We start from the raw sequence: 17,532 nt of genomic DNA, 5'->3' as shown, positions 1-17,532 counted from the left end.
GAAATAAAAATCTAATTATATTTGGTAAATAGGAAATAATTTTTATATTAACTTTTTCAATGGTAAATAATATTATAATAATATATTATCTATTTTATTAAAATAGCAGGGTTAGTAAATATAAAGCATAAACTTAGATTTTACATATTAGTATTCATAATTGTAAGTATAAAGGTGGATATTAATTCATTGGATTAACTAATGTATAATGTATAAGTAATGTATTATTTGTTGATTAAAAAGATGGTTACAAAATATATATTTAGATTCAATTAGAAAGTATATGGTTATTTTTATGAGAAAATAATTGTTGGACCCAACTTTTATCAATGGGTCTGCTGTTTTAATAGAATAGATAACTTCAAAACTAAAACAGTTATGCAAAAGAACAAAGGGTTCGAACAGAAAAGAAGGGGGCAGAGGTTTCTACGTAGTGGGGGCAACAACCACTCTGATAACTGATAAGCGTACACTTCACAATCTTGCTATATATAGTTCTAACTTTTTATCATAATTTAATGGGGGCAACTGTTACCCTCCCTACACAAGGTGCATCCGCCCCTGTCTCTATTCCTTCATTATCTCCTGAACTACCAGCTTACTACGTGATTGCCTGATCTGAATCATCTTCGAATTTAACACGTTATGATGGTATCAGGTAAACACGGTATTGTCACTTGCTTCACATGTTTATTGCATTGATTATATACATGATCTATACATAAAAGAATTAGTCCTTGTATTGGATATTAAGATATGTGAATCAAGTTGTAGCTGACGAGCTCAATAAGTTGTATGCGTGAAGAAGGATTTGGATCAATAACTTTTTTTTTTGTCACTGAAATACTTCATTAAAGGCAAAGAAAGAGATTGGGACGAAAAGCCCAATTCAGAGTTCAAACTACAACATAAGAGAGGCTTGGAGAGCTCCTTTAGCAAGCCCATCGGCGATAGAGTTTTCAGAACGGGGAAAGTGCGAAAATGAAACATTTGCAAACTCAGAAGATATCGATCGAATGTCTTTCACAATACCGATGATTTCTTTAGCCTGAAATTCGCCTGAGATTGCTCGGATGAGCGTTAGGTTGTCGGAGAAGACCTCAAGTGACCGGAACTCTAAGGTGATCACCATGCAGAGTGCAGATTGGGCCGCAAAGGCTTCAGCTATGAGTGGTGAGCCGATTGAAGATTCGACCATTGATCCGTTGATTGGAGCTTCGATGCTTGGACCCGAGAAGACCCACCCCAATCCCGCTACTAGTTTGTCTTTGTTCCAAGCCGCATCTGTCTTACAAGTCAAGCGGTTGTTGTCGGGATGATTCCTTGTTGGTTGTCGAGTACGGTTTTGCTGGGGAAGAGATAAGTTGCTAGCTTTGTTATTCTTTATTTGCGCCGAAGTCCATTCTTTTGCTAACTTTGGATCAATAACTAATATGTTCTTCTTGGTGTTAATATAGGTGAGAACACAAGTGCAAAAAGACTTCAAAACCGCGTTAGATCAGAGCATTACATACAAGGTAGGTGGAAAGAAAATTTATGCATTAGAAATGTATGCTGGAGATATTATAACGGCATAAATGCTTCTTGGTTTAAACTCTCTTTAATTGGTTATTCACTACACAAAACACAATTTGTATCTACATGAAATTGTCGCTAGTCAGTGTGAATCTCGCGGGGACTTCCTTCTATTGTATTGCCATGTGGACTAGTCGAAGGAGGTCCCTCGGGTCTACCCATTGGTCTTTAAATGATCGGTGCAACCTTTGATGAAGTTTTGTTTTCCGTCAAATTGTATTATATTAGAACAATAAAGTGAAATACAAGGTCTAATATATAAACATGAGAAAAAGGAAGATACTCACAGTAACTAAATCCCATAAGAAGAGAAACTAAAGCCCACCCACAGGACACATAAAGCAACAAAACAAGTTGAAATTCACCCCAAGTTACTAAAAGTTTAAGAAAGAGGAAAGAGGAAATATTAGCCATGAAACTTAGAACCACCAGAAGCTTATAAGGAGACAACCAGATGCAACGAGGATGGGCCTCCAATGAGGACAGACCACCAACACCTGAAATTCTTGAAAACCAAGCAAAATAAAAGAAACAGGCCCATCCGCCAGACCACACAACATAGTGAGGAACAACACACTTCAATTCAGAACTTTTCACCGGAGCGAAGAAAATAGCAAACCAATGATCCTCGGGACACTTCACCGTTGCAGAAAAAAGCCCAAAGATACATACAACTCCATACCAAACCAGAACCAATATAGAGAAAACCACAATCTTGAATGCACCAACTGAAGAACCAACACAAGCGACAGAAAACCAATCTCGGAATATAGGCACCTGAAAGCGCACATAGAAACACCCAGTCGACACAACGACTCACCTTTGTGAGGTTTGTTATATGAACTATTTGCTTACTTAAATTAAGATTAAGAACAAGTTTTTGGTGATTGATTGAGTTTTAGGAGAAATTGCTTAAAGTTAGTCATGTATTTGAGCAGACACGCAAAGGTCACCAAATGTAGTCTAAGACATGAAAGAATGAAGGTTCTTCTTTTGTGTTTTTAACTTTCATGCTTTATTCAAGTAAGGCGATTTATTTTGTACTTTTTCTTCTCTCTATGGATCTAATTGGTGACCAATGAATAAAAGAGGAAAATATTACATCTACACGTACTTTCATCCTTTCTCATTACACTTACACATATTTTCTGCTTGTCATGTACTTTGTTGTTGTAACTTTACCAAAAAACCCTTGTACTTAAAAAATCTTATCTTCTTATCTTTCCATCTTTCTCCACCACCACAAGATCTCCATCTTTCCTACGACTTCACCATCTAGCACTCCAGCTCCACCAAAAGCTGTCACTCCTAAAACACTCACAGCTGAAGATAATGGTTATGGTGATGGTTCAGAGTCTAATTTGTTGAGGAGCCGTAATCAACGGAAGCGTGACGCTCACCGTTAGAATGATGTGAGGTTCATGAGAAACACCGCTTGTACGTAAACACAGCTATGGGTGTGGCAAGTGAATGACATGAGGTTCTGGAAATTGGAAGAAGGTATGGTATTGGCAGCCAGTTACAGCAAGGAAATGAAGATATGACACTGTTTCATGAGTCAATTACTATTTTTCCCACCATGTGTGTAAGAGTTGGCAAAAACAACATTTTCTTTGTGGAGTGACCACAAAAATGGAAAGATCCCTACCAACAGTCTGACCCTATGGATTTACCCGTAGCTAGTGACCACAACTTCAAGTTCTTACATGTTCAAATTGACTACTGACCACAACTATGCCTACACTAGTACCCAATGACCACAATTGCCACACCGGCGCAGTTGGTCACCGGAAACTGCTTTAATCCACTCCAGTTACTCACTTGTAGTTGCAGCCTCAACAACACAATTACCGCAGCCACAAAGACTCTGACCACATATTCGATGACCAAAACAAACCTACCACACCATTCCTTTTAAAGATAATGTCTATGGGTCTGGTGATGATGGCTCAAGATCTGTAATGGCGAAGGTTTTTGCCATGTCAGATGAAGTAAATATAAAAAAAATATCTAAAGAAAAAAGATTAACTTGAAGATTTGGATGAAATGGGCGGTGAAGGGATCGAAGAGTTATGATAGCTGGAATTTGAAGTAAGTACAAATCTCCAAAAAATGGTAATGGATTTAAAGAAAAAGAGAAAGATGGAAAAGAAAATTGAATACGGAAGAAGAAACGAAGGTAGTGGAAGTAACGATCATTAAACTACCAGACTTAATTATTCTCTCTCTTCTATATCTCATTTTTATTTTTATTTTTTTACAGGGACATTTCAGGAACAGAAGATCGAAAATGTAAGTATAAAGTACTCTTCCAATGGAAAGTACCTGAATATGTTAAAAACCTAACAAAAAGTAACCTATAATGTAATGCTCTCATAAAAGAGAATAATGCATTCTTTATTATTATTTTTTTTTACTATTTATAAGGAATACATTTTTTTTTCATTATTTCTCATTTTTTTATTCTAGAGGAATATAGAACAAATTTGTTTCTCACTAAAATTGATAATTTTTTTTATTTTTTTCATTCCTATAATTTTATTTCTCTACATTTTTTTTCTATTCATTCCTAATGTTCCTATAATAATCACTAATTTATTTACTATATAAATGTAGATGTTAGGTATATCATCATTTTATTATATTTTATGTTCTTAAAGTTGCATTCATGCACTTGATTATTTTTTTAGTCTTGTGAATAATACGGCTGTTTCTCTATTCATTAGCACATTTTTTCTAGAATATTTCAGAAGAAATCATGCGCTAACCTATAACTATGCAAACATATTATAATTTTGTAATCTAGTGGTCCACGCGAATGTATGTCTCCGATGGAAGATCAGAAATCCAACGGCTCAGAATCACGCGTTTGCAATGTTTGCTTGCAGGGGAATCGCCACCTGGCACATGCAAATATTTGTTTTTGGTAACTATGAATTATGCAAATGATTTTCATCGGACGTTGTGCTTAGTTGTTATAACAGAAAAAAAAGGCGCCTAATAAATAATTTAATATTAGCTGCCCTAGATAATTACTATATTATGATAAATTAATTATCTTTTCGATAAATTAATCGTTTGGTGACCCTATAAAAACGGAATTAGTTTCTTAACTTCTTTCTTTTGTAACAATTAATTTGTGTCATCTAATATATATGTCCATCAGCTTTGCTGAACTTAATAGTTATATTGTTTACGTAAGCCTTTTCTAGATCTCTCATTGAAAAAGCTTGTATAAAATAAACTTGGATAGAATTAATGTTCTTGCACAATCGAATTAAGACGCAGATGATCATTTGAATTGTTGTTGGCACCTAATATAATAACATCATCATTACACAATCACGTATTGTTTTGGTTCTCACATAATCACCAAAACCAACTAAATCATAACCAGGGTTTATAAAAAAAGTTCAATAAGGGTTTTGTAATCATTGCAGTATATGTAGATGATTTAAATATCATAGGAACCTCTGGAGAAATTTCCCAAACTGTTGAATATCTCAAGAAAGAATTCGAGATGAAAAATCTTGGAAAAACAAAGTTTTGTTTGAGATTGCAACTTGAGTATATGAAAGATAGAATTCTTGTGCATCAAAAGGCACTGGAACGGGATTAAACATATACTTCGTCACCTACAAGGAACGAAAGACTTGAGTCTTATGTTTACTGACAAATCTAAGGAAGATTTAGTTGGTTTTGCTGATGTAGGTTATCTCTCTGATCCATATTATGCTAGATCTCAGACTGGTTATGTTTTTACACACGGTAGGACAGCTATATCCTGGCGGTCCATGAAGCAGACCATGGCAGCCACATCCTCTAACCACGCAGAAATATTAGCCATGCATGAAGCCAGCCGTGAGAGTGTATGGATGAGATCCATGACACAGCATATTCGTACCACTTGTGGTATGATCAAAGGAAAGGATCCACCGACCATCCTATACGAGGATAACACAGCATGCATCGCACAGCTTAAGGATGGATACATTAAAGGAGATAGGACGAAACATATTCTTCCTAAGTTCTTCTTTACACACGAGCTTCAGAAGGCAGGAGAGGTCCAAGTATTGCAAGTCCGTTCGAGTGAGAATTCAGCCGACCTCTTCACCAAGTCACTACCAACCTCAATGTTCAAGAAGCTCATATGGAAGATAGGCATGCGTCGACTGAAGGATCTTCGGTGATGCATTCATCAGGGGGAGTTCATGTGTTGTACTCTTTTTCCTGTCTTGTTTTCCCTTTAACCACATTGGGTTTTGGGTTTGTCAAGAGAAGTTTTAATGAGGCAACATCCAAAGCATGAATGAACCTTGACCGAATGTGTCGATCAAGGGGGAGTGTTATAAACCATTTAGTGATCGACCCATTTATCAGCCCGTGTAGCAAGGCGGGCCAAGCCCATCCGCAGGATCATACTGGCGCCTATCTACTCTTGTGTTTATCTACATTATAGTTGGTGTTTATCTTACGTATTGCTAGTCATTATCTAGTTAAGGATAAGTACGATCTCATGTCGATCCAGTACTTAGACCGTCATTACCATATGTATATAAAAACCAGTTGGTCGACCTAATAATACACAAGTTCCCCTCTTCATTCACAAAATAGCAAGATAACGTTATCAGCACGACCTTGTCTCTAAACCCTTCCAAAAATCCACCACCCATAAATCAGAAACCAAATGATCTCTTGCTATTTTCCGGCGACTCCTAAAGCTCTTCCGGTCGCCTCCTTTTCTCTCTGTCAGCAACCAGCAGCAGCTCTCTCTCCTCACAGACCGTTCAACTCATCACAAAAGGTTCAGGTATCTTCAGAAAACTCAAAACAAAACAAAAAAGGATTTAAACCCTCAGCCGCATACATACAGCTACATCTAGCCGTATGTCTTTGCAGAATAAAATCTTAAACCCTAATCTATTTTCAAAGCTTAAATCTCGTCTTGTTTCACCCTGTTTAAGCTTGTTTGATTTTTTTAATCTTCCTGATGTGAGTTAATTGCTAGAACCTTTTAGGTTGACAATTACATCAATTTTTTTATATATCCGACTGCTGCATCAACTTAATCTGATTGTTTGCTTGCATTAGAAACTTGTTCTTGAATGTTTAAAGTCTTTCTCTGATATGTTGAAATCGACTAGAACCTGTCTCAAATTTGAAAGAATTTTTTTTAATATTTTTAAGATAAATCCGATTTTTCTTATAGATAAATCTGAAATTTTTAAAGATAAATCCAATTTTTTTTATAAATCCGACTGAAAACAATATATAATATATTTTAATTCGATTTTCCTATTTTTTTTAAAAACCTTATATCTTTATCTTAAATAAAAAAAAAGAATTTTCAGCATTTATCAGAAAAATATCGATTTATTTTTTTTCCTAATCCTACTAGGAATAGGAATTGCTAGTATTTATCTGAAAATAAATAAATTTCGAATTATTACTGATATACTAGCATTATCAAATCATTATATTTAATCTGATAAATATCAAAAACAAATAAAAGTAAGAAATGATTGCATTTTTTTTTGAAAATGTATACTAATCTGATTTCATGCATGGATTTAACTTTATCTCGATTTTGTATAGGTTTAACTTTACCTTCCTGCATATCACATGAAATCATCTGATTAGGATAGATCATTCACACTGATTAGTTTACTTTCATGTCGAAAATTGATAAAACAGATCAGATTTCATGCAATGGATTTAACTTTATCCTAGATGTATAGGTTTAACTTTACCTTCCTGTATATACATGAAATCGTTTGGATCATTGAAAAAAATATTGTTATTTACTTGCATTGCTTGTATCCGACTGAAAGAGTACGTGAATGATCCGATTATTTTCTTACTAATGGGGATAAACTACAAATATTTTTCAGATGTCAAAGATTGCGAATCTTGATTTCAGTGCTTTGAAAAACAATGGTGACAACTACCTGGAATGGGCGCTTGATGCAAAGATCATGCTGCGATCAAAAGATCTTGGTGACACAATCACCGAAGACAACAATTCTAGTGACAAAGACAAGTATAGAGCTATCTACATGATACACCACCATCTCCAAGAGAACTTGAAAACTCAGTACATGACCATGGAAAATCCATATGACCTTTGGATCGCTTTACAGCGAAGATATGACCACCAGAAAACGGTGTTGCTTCCAAAGGCTCAATATGATTGGAAACACACAAGTTGAAGATAATGGTTATGGTGATAGTTCAGAGTCTAATTTGTTGAGGAGCCGTAATCAATGGAAGCGTGACGCTCACCGTTAGAATGATGTGGGGTTCTTGAGAAACACCGCTTGTACGTAAACACAGCTATGGGTGTGGCAAGTGAATGACATGAGGTTCTGGAAATTGGAAGAAGGTATGGTATTGGCAGCCAGTTACAGCAAGGAAATGAAGATATGACACCGTTTCATGAGTCAATTACTATTTTCCCCACCATGTGTATAAGAGTTGGCAAAAACAACATTTTCTTTGTGGAGTGACCACAAAAATGGAAAGATCCCTACCAACAGTCTGACCCTATGGATTTACCCGTAGCTAGTGACCACAACTTCAAGTTCTTACATGTTCAAATTGACTACTGACCACAACTATGCCTACACTAGTACCCAATGACCACAATTGCCACACCGGCGCAGTTGGTCACAGGAAACGGCTTTAATCCACTCCAGTTACTCACTTGTAGTTGCAGCCTCAACAACACAATTACCGCAGCCACAAAGACTCTGACCACATATTCGATGACCAAAACAAACCTACCACACCATTCCTTTTAAAAATAATGTCTATGGGTCCGGTGATGATGGCTCAAGATCTGTAATGGCGAAGGTTTTTGCAATGTCAGATGAAGTAAATATAAAAAAAATATCTAAAGAAAAAAGATTAACTTGAAGATTTGGATGAAATGGGCTACGAAGGGATCGAAGAGTTATGATAGCTGGAATTTGAAGTAAGTACAAATCTCCAAAAAATGGTAATGAATTTAAAGAAAAAGAGAAAGATGGAAAAAAAAATTGAATACGGAAGAAGAAACGAAGGTGGTGGAAGTAACGATCATTAAACTACCAGACTTAATTTTTCTCTCTCTCTTCTATATCTCATTTTTATTTTTATTTTTTTACAGGGACATTTCAGGAACAAAAGATCGAAAATGTAAGTATAAAGTACTCTTCCAATGGAAAGTACCTGAATAAGTTAAAAACCTAACAAAAAGTAACCTATAATGTAATGCTCTCATAAAAGAGAATAATGCATTCTTTATTATTCTTTTTTTTTTACTATTTATAAGGAATACATTTTTTTTTCATTATTTCTCATTTTTTTATTCTAGAGGAATATATAACAAATTTGTTTCTCACTAAAATTGATAATTTTTTTTTATTTTTTTCATTCCTATAATTTTATTTCTCTACATTTTTTTTCTATTCATTCCTAATGTTCCTATAATAATCACTAATTTATTTACTATATAAATGTAGATGTTAGGTATATCATCATTTTATTATATTTTATGTTCTTAAAGTTGCATTCATGCACTTGATTATTTTTTTAGTTTTGTGAATAATACGGCTGTTTCTCTATTCATTAGCACATTTTTTCTAGAATATTTCAGATGAAATCATGCGCTAACCTATAACTATGCAAACATATTATAATTTTGTAATCTAGTGGTCCACGCGAATGTATGTCTCCGATGGAAGATCAGAAATCCAACGGCTCAGAATCACGCGTTTGCAATGTTTGCTTGCAGGGGAATCGCCACCTGGCACATGCAAATATTTGTTTTTGGTAACTATGAATTATGCAAATGATTTTCATAGGACGTTGTGCTTAGTTGTTATAACAGAAAAAAAGGCGCCTAATAAATAATTTAATATTAGCTGCCCTAGATAATTACTATATTATGATAAATTAATTATCTTTTCGATAAATTAATCGTTTGGTGACCCTATAAAAACGGAATTAGTTTCTTAACTTCTTTCTTTTGTAACAATTAATTTGTGTCATCTAATATATATGTCCATCAGCTTTGCTGAACTTAATAGTTATATTGTTTACGTAAGCCTTTTCTAGATCTCTCATTGAAAAAGCTTGTATAAAATAAACTTGGATAGAATTAATGTTCTTGCACAATCGAATTAAGACGCAGATGATCATTTGAATTGTTGTTGGCACCTAATATAATAACATCATCATTACACAATCACGTATTGTTTTGGTTCTCACATAATACAAGATATTTTATACTGCATAATCAGCAAAACCAACTAAATCATAACCAGGGTTCATAAAGAAGTTCAATAAAGGTTTTGTAATCATTGCAGTATATGTAGATGATTTTAATATCCTAGGAACCTCTGGAGAAATTTCTCAAACTGTTGAATATCTTAAGAAAGAATTCGAGATGAAAGATCTTGGAAAAACAAAGTTTTGTTTGAGATTGCAACTTGAGTATATGAAAGATGGAATTCTTGTGCATCAAAAGGCACTGGAACAGGATTAAACATATACTTCGTTACCTACAAGGAACGAAAGACTTGGGTCTTATGTTTACTGACAAATCTAAGAAATATTTAGTTAAGGAAGATTTAGTTGGTTTTGCTGATGCAGGTTATCTCTCTGATCCACATTATGCTAGATCTCAGACTGGTTATGTTTTTACACACGGTGGGACAGCTATATCCTGGCGGTCCATGAAGCAGACCATGGCAGCCACATCCTCTAACCACGCAGAAATATTAGCCATGCATGAAGCTAGCCGTGAGAGTGTATGGATGAGATCCATGACACAACATATTCGTACCATTTGCGGTATGATCAAAGGAAAGGATCCACCGACCATCCTATACGAGGATAACACAACATGCATCGCACAGCTTAAGGATGGATACATTAAAGGAGATAGGACGAAACATATTCTTCCTAAGTTCTTCTTTACACACGAGCTTCAGAAGGCAGGAGAGGTCCAAGTATTGCAAGTCCGTTCGAGTGAGAATTCAGCCGACCTCTTCACCAAGTCACTACCAACCTCAACGTTCAAGAAGCTCATATGGAAGATAGGCATGCGTCGACTGAAGGATCTTCGGTGATGCATTCATCAGGGAGAGTTCATGTGTTGTACTCTTTTTCCTGTCTTGTTTTCCTTTTTACCACATTGGGTTTTGGGTTTGTCAAGAGAAGTTTTAATGAGGCAACATCCAAAACATGAATGAACCTTGACCGGATGTGTCGATCAAGGGGGAGTGTTATAAACCATTTAGTGATCGACCCATTTATCAGTCCGTGTAGCAAGGCGGGCCAAGCCCATCCGCAGGATCATACTGGCGCCTATCTACTCTTGTGTTTATCTACATTATAGTTGGTGTTTATCTTACGTATTGCTAGTCATTATCTAGTTAAGGATAAGTACGATCTCATGTCGATCCAGTACTTAGACCGTCATTGCCATATGTATATAAAGACCAGTTGGTCGACCTAATAATACACACAAGTTCCCCTCTTCATTCACAACGCGTTATCAGCAAGGTAATGACGGTCTAAGTACTGGATCGACATGAGATCGTACTTATCCTTAGCTAGATAATGACTAGCAATACGTAAGATAAACACCAACTATAATGTAGATAAACACAAGGGTAGATAGGCGCCAGTATGATCCTGCGGATGAGCTTGGTCCGTCTTGCTACACGGGCTGATAAATGGGTCGATAACTAAATGGTTTATAACAGCTGAACTTAATAGTTATATTGTTTACGTAAGCCTTTTCTAGATCTCTCATTGAAAAAGCTTGTATAAAATAATCTTGGATAGAATTAATGTTCTTGCACAATCGAATTAAGACGCAGATGATCATTTGAATTGTTGTTGGCACCTAATATAATAACATCATTATTACACAATCACGTATTGTTTTGGTTCTCACATAATACAAGATATTTTATAGTACATAATAATGTTTATATTTTTACAATTAAAGCCTACATTACGATGTGGTATTTTATTTTGAACAGCGTGATATATTTATTTATACATGCAAATCGCATAATATAAGTTTCATTTCGTATGATATATATTAGTAGTAATGTTTAATAATTTAGTTTTGACAGACAACTTGAGGTAATCACGAACACCATCCTCCCACGTAAAGTCCAACTAATAATATAAGTTATTTATTTTTGTGTGTTTTTTCGTTGACCTTATAAACTCTAAAAATATATTCTAAAACTCCATTGCTTACGGGTCACTTCTCAATTTTCTTTGCTTTTCTTGTTTGACCGCGATTTACACATACACAAATGTGCTCACCGACACATATGATATAAAATATAATGAACATAAATACATGAATATAGATACATATGCATATATATACAACTCAAATCCTAAACCTTCTAATAATCCAAACTCTATAAAACCCTAGCTAGTTGCTAAATAAGTGTCTCGTCCTGCGCCTTCTTTCTCCGAACACTATATGAATCTTTCTTATAAAACAATATTGTTTGTAAGTGTTTATTTCGTTATGATCCTCTTGGTTTTTAGCTCACGCAACGCTGCGGCAAGGATGGGAACAATTACGGTTTCTGAAATTGAGATAGCTCAAACAAGATCAAGAACACCAAGACATGAGTTCACGGAGGGTTTTAGATTCAAAAATCGTGAGTTGCACTTTTTGTCCAAACGGGTGCTTGTACCACCTTCGGGACCTTCCAACAGGCACAATTCTGTGGTGAATGATCTCAAACACTAGTTGGTCTATTTGATGTTTAGTTATTTTTTTTTGACAATCATAATATATATATTTAGAAGATTCTTCATATTGTTTTTGACTGGTTTTGATCCTTTTAGTATATGTTTTTTTGTTTTTTATATCTCATTTGATTTCATTCACATTTGTAATATCTCATTGGAAAATAAACGTATATTATATGTATTCTCTCGTATCACTATCTTCTTGAAATTAATTGGAGTATTAAAATGGATGGACCAATCCAACTTATGGGTTACAGTTAGGGGTGTCAAAGTAAGCTAACTCGCTCAACTCAGCTCAACTCATAGTGAACTCGGCTCTTTCATGAGCTAACTCAGCTCAGCTCATTTATTATATGAGCTTCAATATGTAAACTCGAACTCAGATCATCTAGATCATGAGTTAAATGAGCTAACTCGTGATCTAAATAAAAATAATAATTATAAAATAAAATAGTGATAGAATAACTTCTATAATATTGTTCAAAATTTAAATATTAAAAAATCTAAAACATAAATATTAAATACTAAATAGAAACCAACACATGACAAAAATAAAAAATACAACACCTAATATAAATTAAATTAAAACAAAACTAATGATCCAGATCCCTATTCTTTGTGAGAGTCTTGAGCCAATTCATCTTCAATGTCTTATATGTATGTTTTACATTTTAATTTTAGAAGATAAATATAATTAATATAGATATTATCTTTTAAGAAGATTTGGTTTGACATTTTAATTTTAGAAGATAAATATAGAAATTATCTCTTTTTTACATAAAAAATAAAAATTATCCAAATATAATATATAAAATATATTATATATTATTATAAGTAAAATATGAACAAGCTCATGAGTCAGCTCATGTTCATTAAAGTTCGTTCATATAACTCGTGATCTAATTTAAGCTCGATCATTAAACTCATTTATTAAATGAGTTTAAAATATAGAGATCGTACTCATGAAAAAACGACCTGAGCTGAGCCAGATCGAGCTATAGATAATTTTGTCACCCCTAGTTACAGTTGTTAATGGATAGATATTTTATGATTATATACTTACTTAGTAAGTTAACTCTTAGCCATCAACCTCACGGATTAGTCTTATATTTGAAATAATGTATATCATAAAAAGCATTAATTCCGATGCTAAAACAAGATGTCTATTGTATATATATAGTGTTTGTTTGCTGCTAAAAAAAAAACTATTTTGTTTAATATGACAGAAAATATTGTGATACAACTCTAATAAACAGCGCACGCTAATGCTATCAATCACATAAGTCACGATTATGAATAAGAGTGTCTTCAACCCATTACTACATGTTCTTTTATTTTGAAGAAAATATAGAGATGTGTTAGAGATGGTTTACCTAACAACATTAAAGAGAGTAACTACCCAAGATTTTGGCCCATGGAAACTTTTGGACTTGTAGGCCCGTATCTGATATTTGGGATGTAATAACATATTTTCTGTCACTGTTTGTATACTGGTCAATGGTCATGTTATATATTAGAGGGATCGAGTGTGAGAAGTAAATGGTTCACTTTTCACAGCGCAACGAAATTTTAACATGGTGTGTTCGTCCACCAAATCTTAACTTCCAATCTGACTGTTATCTCCTTCTGTTTTGTCCTTCTAATATTACAAATTGAAGGATTTAACGTTGTTTTTCACTCTCTAGAGCCAAATAATCGGAACAACAAAAAGTAAGTATCCTTTTTTTCATTTTCGTGTATCATCCAACTTGTGAGAAGTTACGTGGTATTTTCATTTTGTGGTGTTTGTGCATGTAAGGTTCTTAAATTAGTTGATTTGGTGATCTTGTTGTTTAATTCTAGCTCATGTTTCTTTTGGAACTTGCTAGTTCTTCCTCTGTCTCTAAGTGTTTTTTATTTTCTTTTGCGACATTTAGGAACAATAGCAGAATGGGATCCAAGTTCATAACTTGTATCAAATGTTCATAAGTTATTAATTATATTCACATTCTTAGCCAAAGAAAAAAAATACTCGAACCAAAGAATGATTGTACACTAAATACTTTCGTTGAGCTGAAAATTAAAGAACACCAATAATTACGAGTACGGAGGATCCGTAGGTCTGATCATGTGAAAATCTCTAAAGAAATCCACTAAAACTTCTTGACGAAACAACTTTCTCTTTTTCAAGAATAGCTGCTTTCACGTACTATCACTTTATCTCTCAAACGACCATCTTCTAACTCACTCAATTACACGCTAAAGGTAAACATTAAGAGCATTTCTAATGTATATCTCTATAATTTTCTATAAAATATATAACTTTATTGTAGATGTAATTTTGTTCCAAAGTATGCTTCTACAAAAGAGAATGTTTACTTATAGAAGAAAATATAGAAAATGTTACTTTTGTCTTTATATGTAGAGTTGAAAATAGCACTTTTCTATATCTTCTGTTAAAAATAGAGGAATTATATCATAAAAGCATAAAATGAAGCAAATATATCTTTATATATAAAATAGAGATTTCTCCCACCTGCTTGCGCCACGTAGACGTCCATGTCACAAAGTCGGTTTTATGAGCGCGACAGGTTTCCCTTCTTGCAGTACACTGCATTTCATTAATGAGACATTGGGCTCATGCATTCCATTGTTTGTTTTGATCACAGAGTTAAGCCTGATACCGAGAGGCCCATATATTGTTTATGAACAACACGTTGTTTTAAGGTTTGGCCTCTTCTTAACACCAAATAGAATTTTTTAATGTTGTTCTGTTTCCTCTTCTTCTTTTTTTTTATCACTGTTCGGTTTTCTCTTCTAATCAGTTGAAAAACTGAGAGTTACAGATCAATGTGAAGCACGATCTGACATTAAAGGTGTGTTTACTCTTTGTAAGACGGTGTATCTACACCTATATAAAGGTTATCATCCTTCACTTGAATATCTATACATGTCCGTTTCTTCTCGATCAGACCAAGCCCTCGCTACTTTGCGGTTATATGGAAGCAATCTCTGCTTCACTTCAAAATCCTAATCTTATCCCCAATATCTCTCACTCTTCTGGTCCTCTTTCTGCAACCACCGTGGAGATTCCGAATCCTGCTTCCGTTTCTGTAGAGGAAGTACCGGCTAAATCTCCAACGAAAAGGTCCTCTGTGTTTGATAATATAGGAGACGAGACTGATTTGCTAACCACCACGACGGAGATCATTCTTTCAAGATGCTAAGTGAGTTAATTGAAATTGGGATCTGAAACAATTCGAGGCAAAACAGATCGGGATTCGGTGATAGTTGATGGTTAGATCCTCTAAAGCTCGAATCTTTATTTCAGTTCTGCACTCTTTTTATGTAAGCTTATTGCTTTGGTTTTGTAATAACGTATAAGGAGATGAGTGATTGATTGTTTAATGTGTGCTATTGCTTTACTTATAGAGGCAAAGAGGAGAAAATGGGTTGAAGATAACCAATAAACAAGTACTAACGGTTTTTTCTCTTCGATACCTCGATTATCCAAAGGTGGGCATGGATGAAGCAATATCATCACAAGAATATCAACTCCTCAATTAACGGTGATTTCCATATCGTGCGTACTTTGCAGCTAAACATAATTTGAAGTTTGAAGTTTTTGTCTTGCAGGTCGTGCTGCAGTGATAGGGTTCTTCGTGGCTTACACTTTTGTTCCTGTCATGAATCCGGATTTTTTTCGTATTGAAATCTAGAGGTCTGTTTGAAATTTGAAGGTTGAAACATGGGTTTAAAGATGTTGTCCAAGAGATTGAATCTGAAGTTAGCTGCAAGCTGGAGCAAGGTAAACCTGGGATGCCGTTAGATAAGAGATTCATCACGATTTTATACCTTCTGTGTGTTTCAGTTTTCACCAGAAGGATAGGGTAAGCAGCAATGAGATTTTTTCTTCTCTGTAGAAGAAGCTTAGCTTATTTATAAATAAGAATAAAGAAATAAAAAGAGATGAATTGGTTTGCGTTTTGCCTCTAACAGAGACGATACACTAGGTTGCAGCATATGATTTTTGAGTTAGAAGCTTCAGAATTGGTTGGATCAATTAATAGACCACGTGCCTGGACAGCCTTTCGAGCGTATGGTTTTGAGTTAACTGAAGTGCTGAGTAATCTTACAGATTGGAAGGTGAATATGGTGTCAAGAGAGGCTAAATGGGGTGCTTTCTTAATTGCTCGAAGCGTGACAAAGGAGATGAGACTTCCGTCCTATGTGGCCCAGGGTAGTCCTTCTTGGTTACAGGGTTTGCTTGCAGAGGAAGGTACGAGGAACAGATGATGGTGGAGTTGAAAGTCTACGGTGAAACTATGTGTTTTTGGAGAGAAGCTGGAGTTTTAGCTCTTAGCGTTTCTATTTCGCTTTTTATTCGTAGTTTTCAATTTTTGTTGAGGTTCGTTCCTTTTGAATCTTTATGGTGTTTCCGACACTTTCTGTTTTCTCAGTTAAAAAAAAAAATTGGTTTGCGTTTCATGGCCTGATTTGTAAGATTTAAATATTAAGTTTTGGCTTTTTGGATGGTAGTTTGCTTAAGAATTTGTCATTTAGTTTTATTTTCGTCTAACCTTTCATTTGTTATGGCTTTCCATAAATTGGTTTGGTGGACAAAAGTTTTCGGTTGTTTTGGTCATTTTGACTTGCCTATTATTTATCATAAATAATAAATAGTAACACTTAAATTATCAGTTAAACTAAAATCATGTTAACCAATTTTTATAGTAACAATCTAGCTAGAGAAATTTTCATGTCTGACCATTAATTTCTTACTTATACCATCATCTCTATAGTCTTATATTATAGAACCCTCAACAAACTATAAGTTCTGACATTTTCAAATTTATTAGGCAGAAAAAAATAAAGTAGTAGTTTAAAATTTGTATACTAACTTATTATAATACATAATTCTAACATATATATATTCAAATAAATAATTAATTAAGCATTCGACCTAAAAATGGTGTCCAACGTCTGTGATGAAGGGATGATCATCTCATACAGAACAAACTTATGGGGGCACAGAAAATGGCTTCTCATAGGAGTTTGTATTATTTTCAGTTTTGAGCTTCGCGTAGATGCAGATTTGATTTATACTCGCATAATCTTTGATTAACAATTGTTATAAAAGTTTGTGGTGTGTGATTATTATGATTTAAACTTATGGAATAAAAGAGGAGAGTCTCATCATACCTT

General features: G+C 34.4%; 1 protein-coding gene and 1 long non-coding RNA gene across 6 annotated transcripts; both read left to right on the top strand.

The window, feature by feature from the left end:
- The first annotated feature begins 1,747 nt into the window (after positions 1-1,747).
- Positions 1,748-12,529, top strand: LOC106410110 (protein IDA-LIKE 1). Its single transcript, XM_048764387.1, has one exon. The coding sequence runs from the start codon at positions 12,071-12,073 to the stop codon at positions 12,344-12,346; it is 276 nt and encodes a 91-aa protein (XP_048620344.1). The 5' UTR covers positions 1,748-12,070; the 3' UTR covers positions 12,347-12,529.
- Positions 12,530-13,876: 1,347 nt separating this feature from the next.
- On the top strand, positions 13,877-16,815 carry LOC106409272. 5 transcript variants are annotated; one of them, XR_007326685.1, is made up of 4 exons: positions 13,880-15,675; positions 15,760-15,896; positions 15,964-16,217; positions 16,327-16,815. It is a non-coding gene; the product is annotated as an uncharacterized LOC106409272 (long non-coding RNA). The 5 variants fall into 5 exon arrangements; XR_001282008.3 differs by having other exon boundaries at positions 13,926-15,624; XR_001282010.3 differs by having other exon boundaries at positions 14,034-15,624; positions 15,760-15,843.
- The last annotated feature ends 717 nt before the right edge of the window (positions 16,816-17,532 follow it).

This window comes from Brassica napus, chromosome C7, assembly GCF_020379485.1.
Source record: "Brassica napus cultivar Da-Ae chromosome C7, Da-Ae, whole genome shotgun sequence".
Lineage (NCBI taxonomy): Eukaryota > Viridiplantae > Streptophyta > Magnoliopsida > Brassicales > Brassicaceae > Brassica > Brassica napus.
This window is presented reverse-complemented; position numbering and strand designations above follow the sequence as displayed.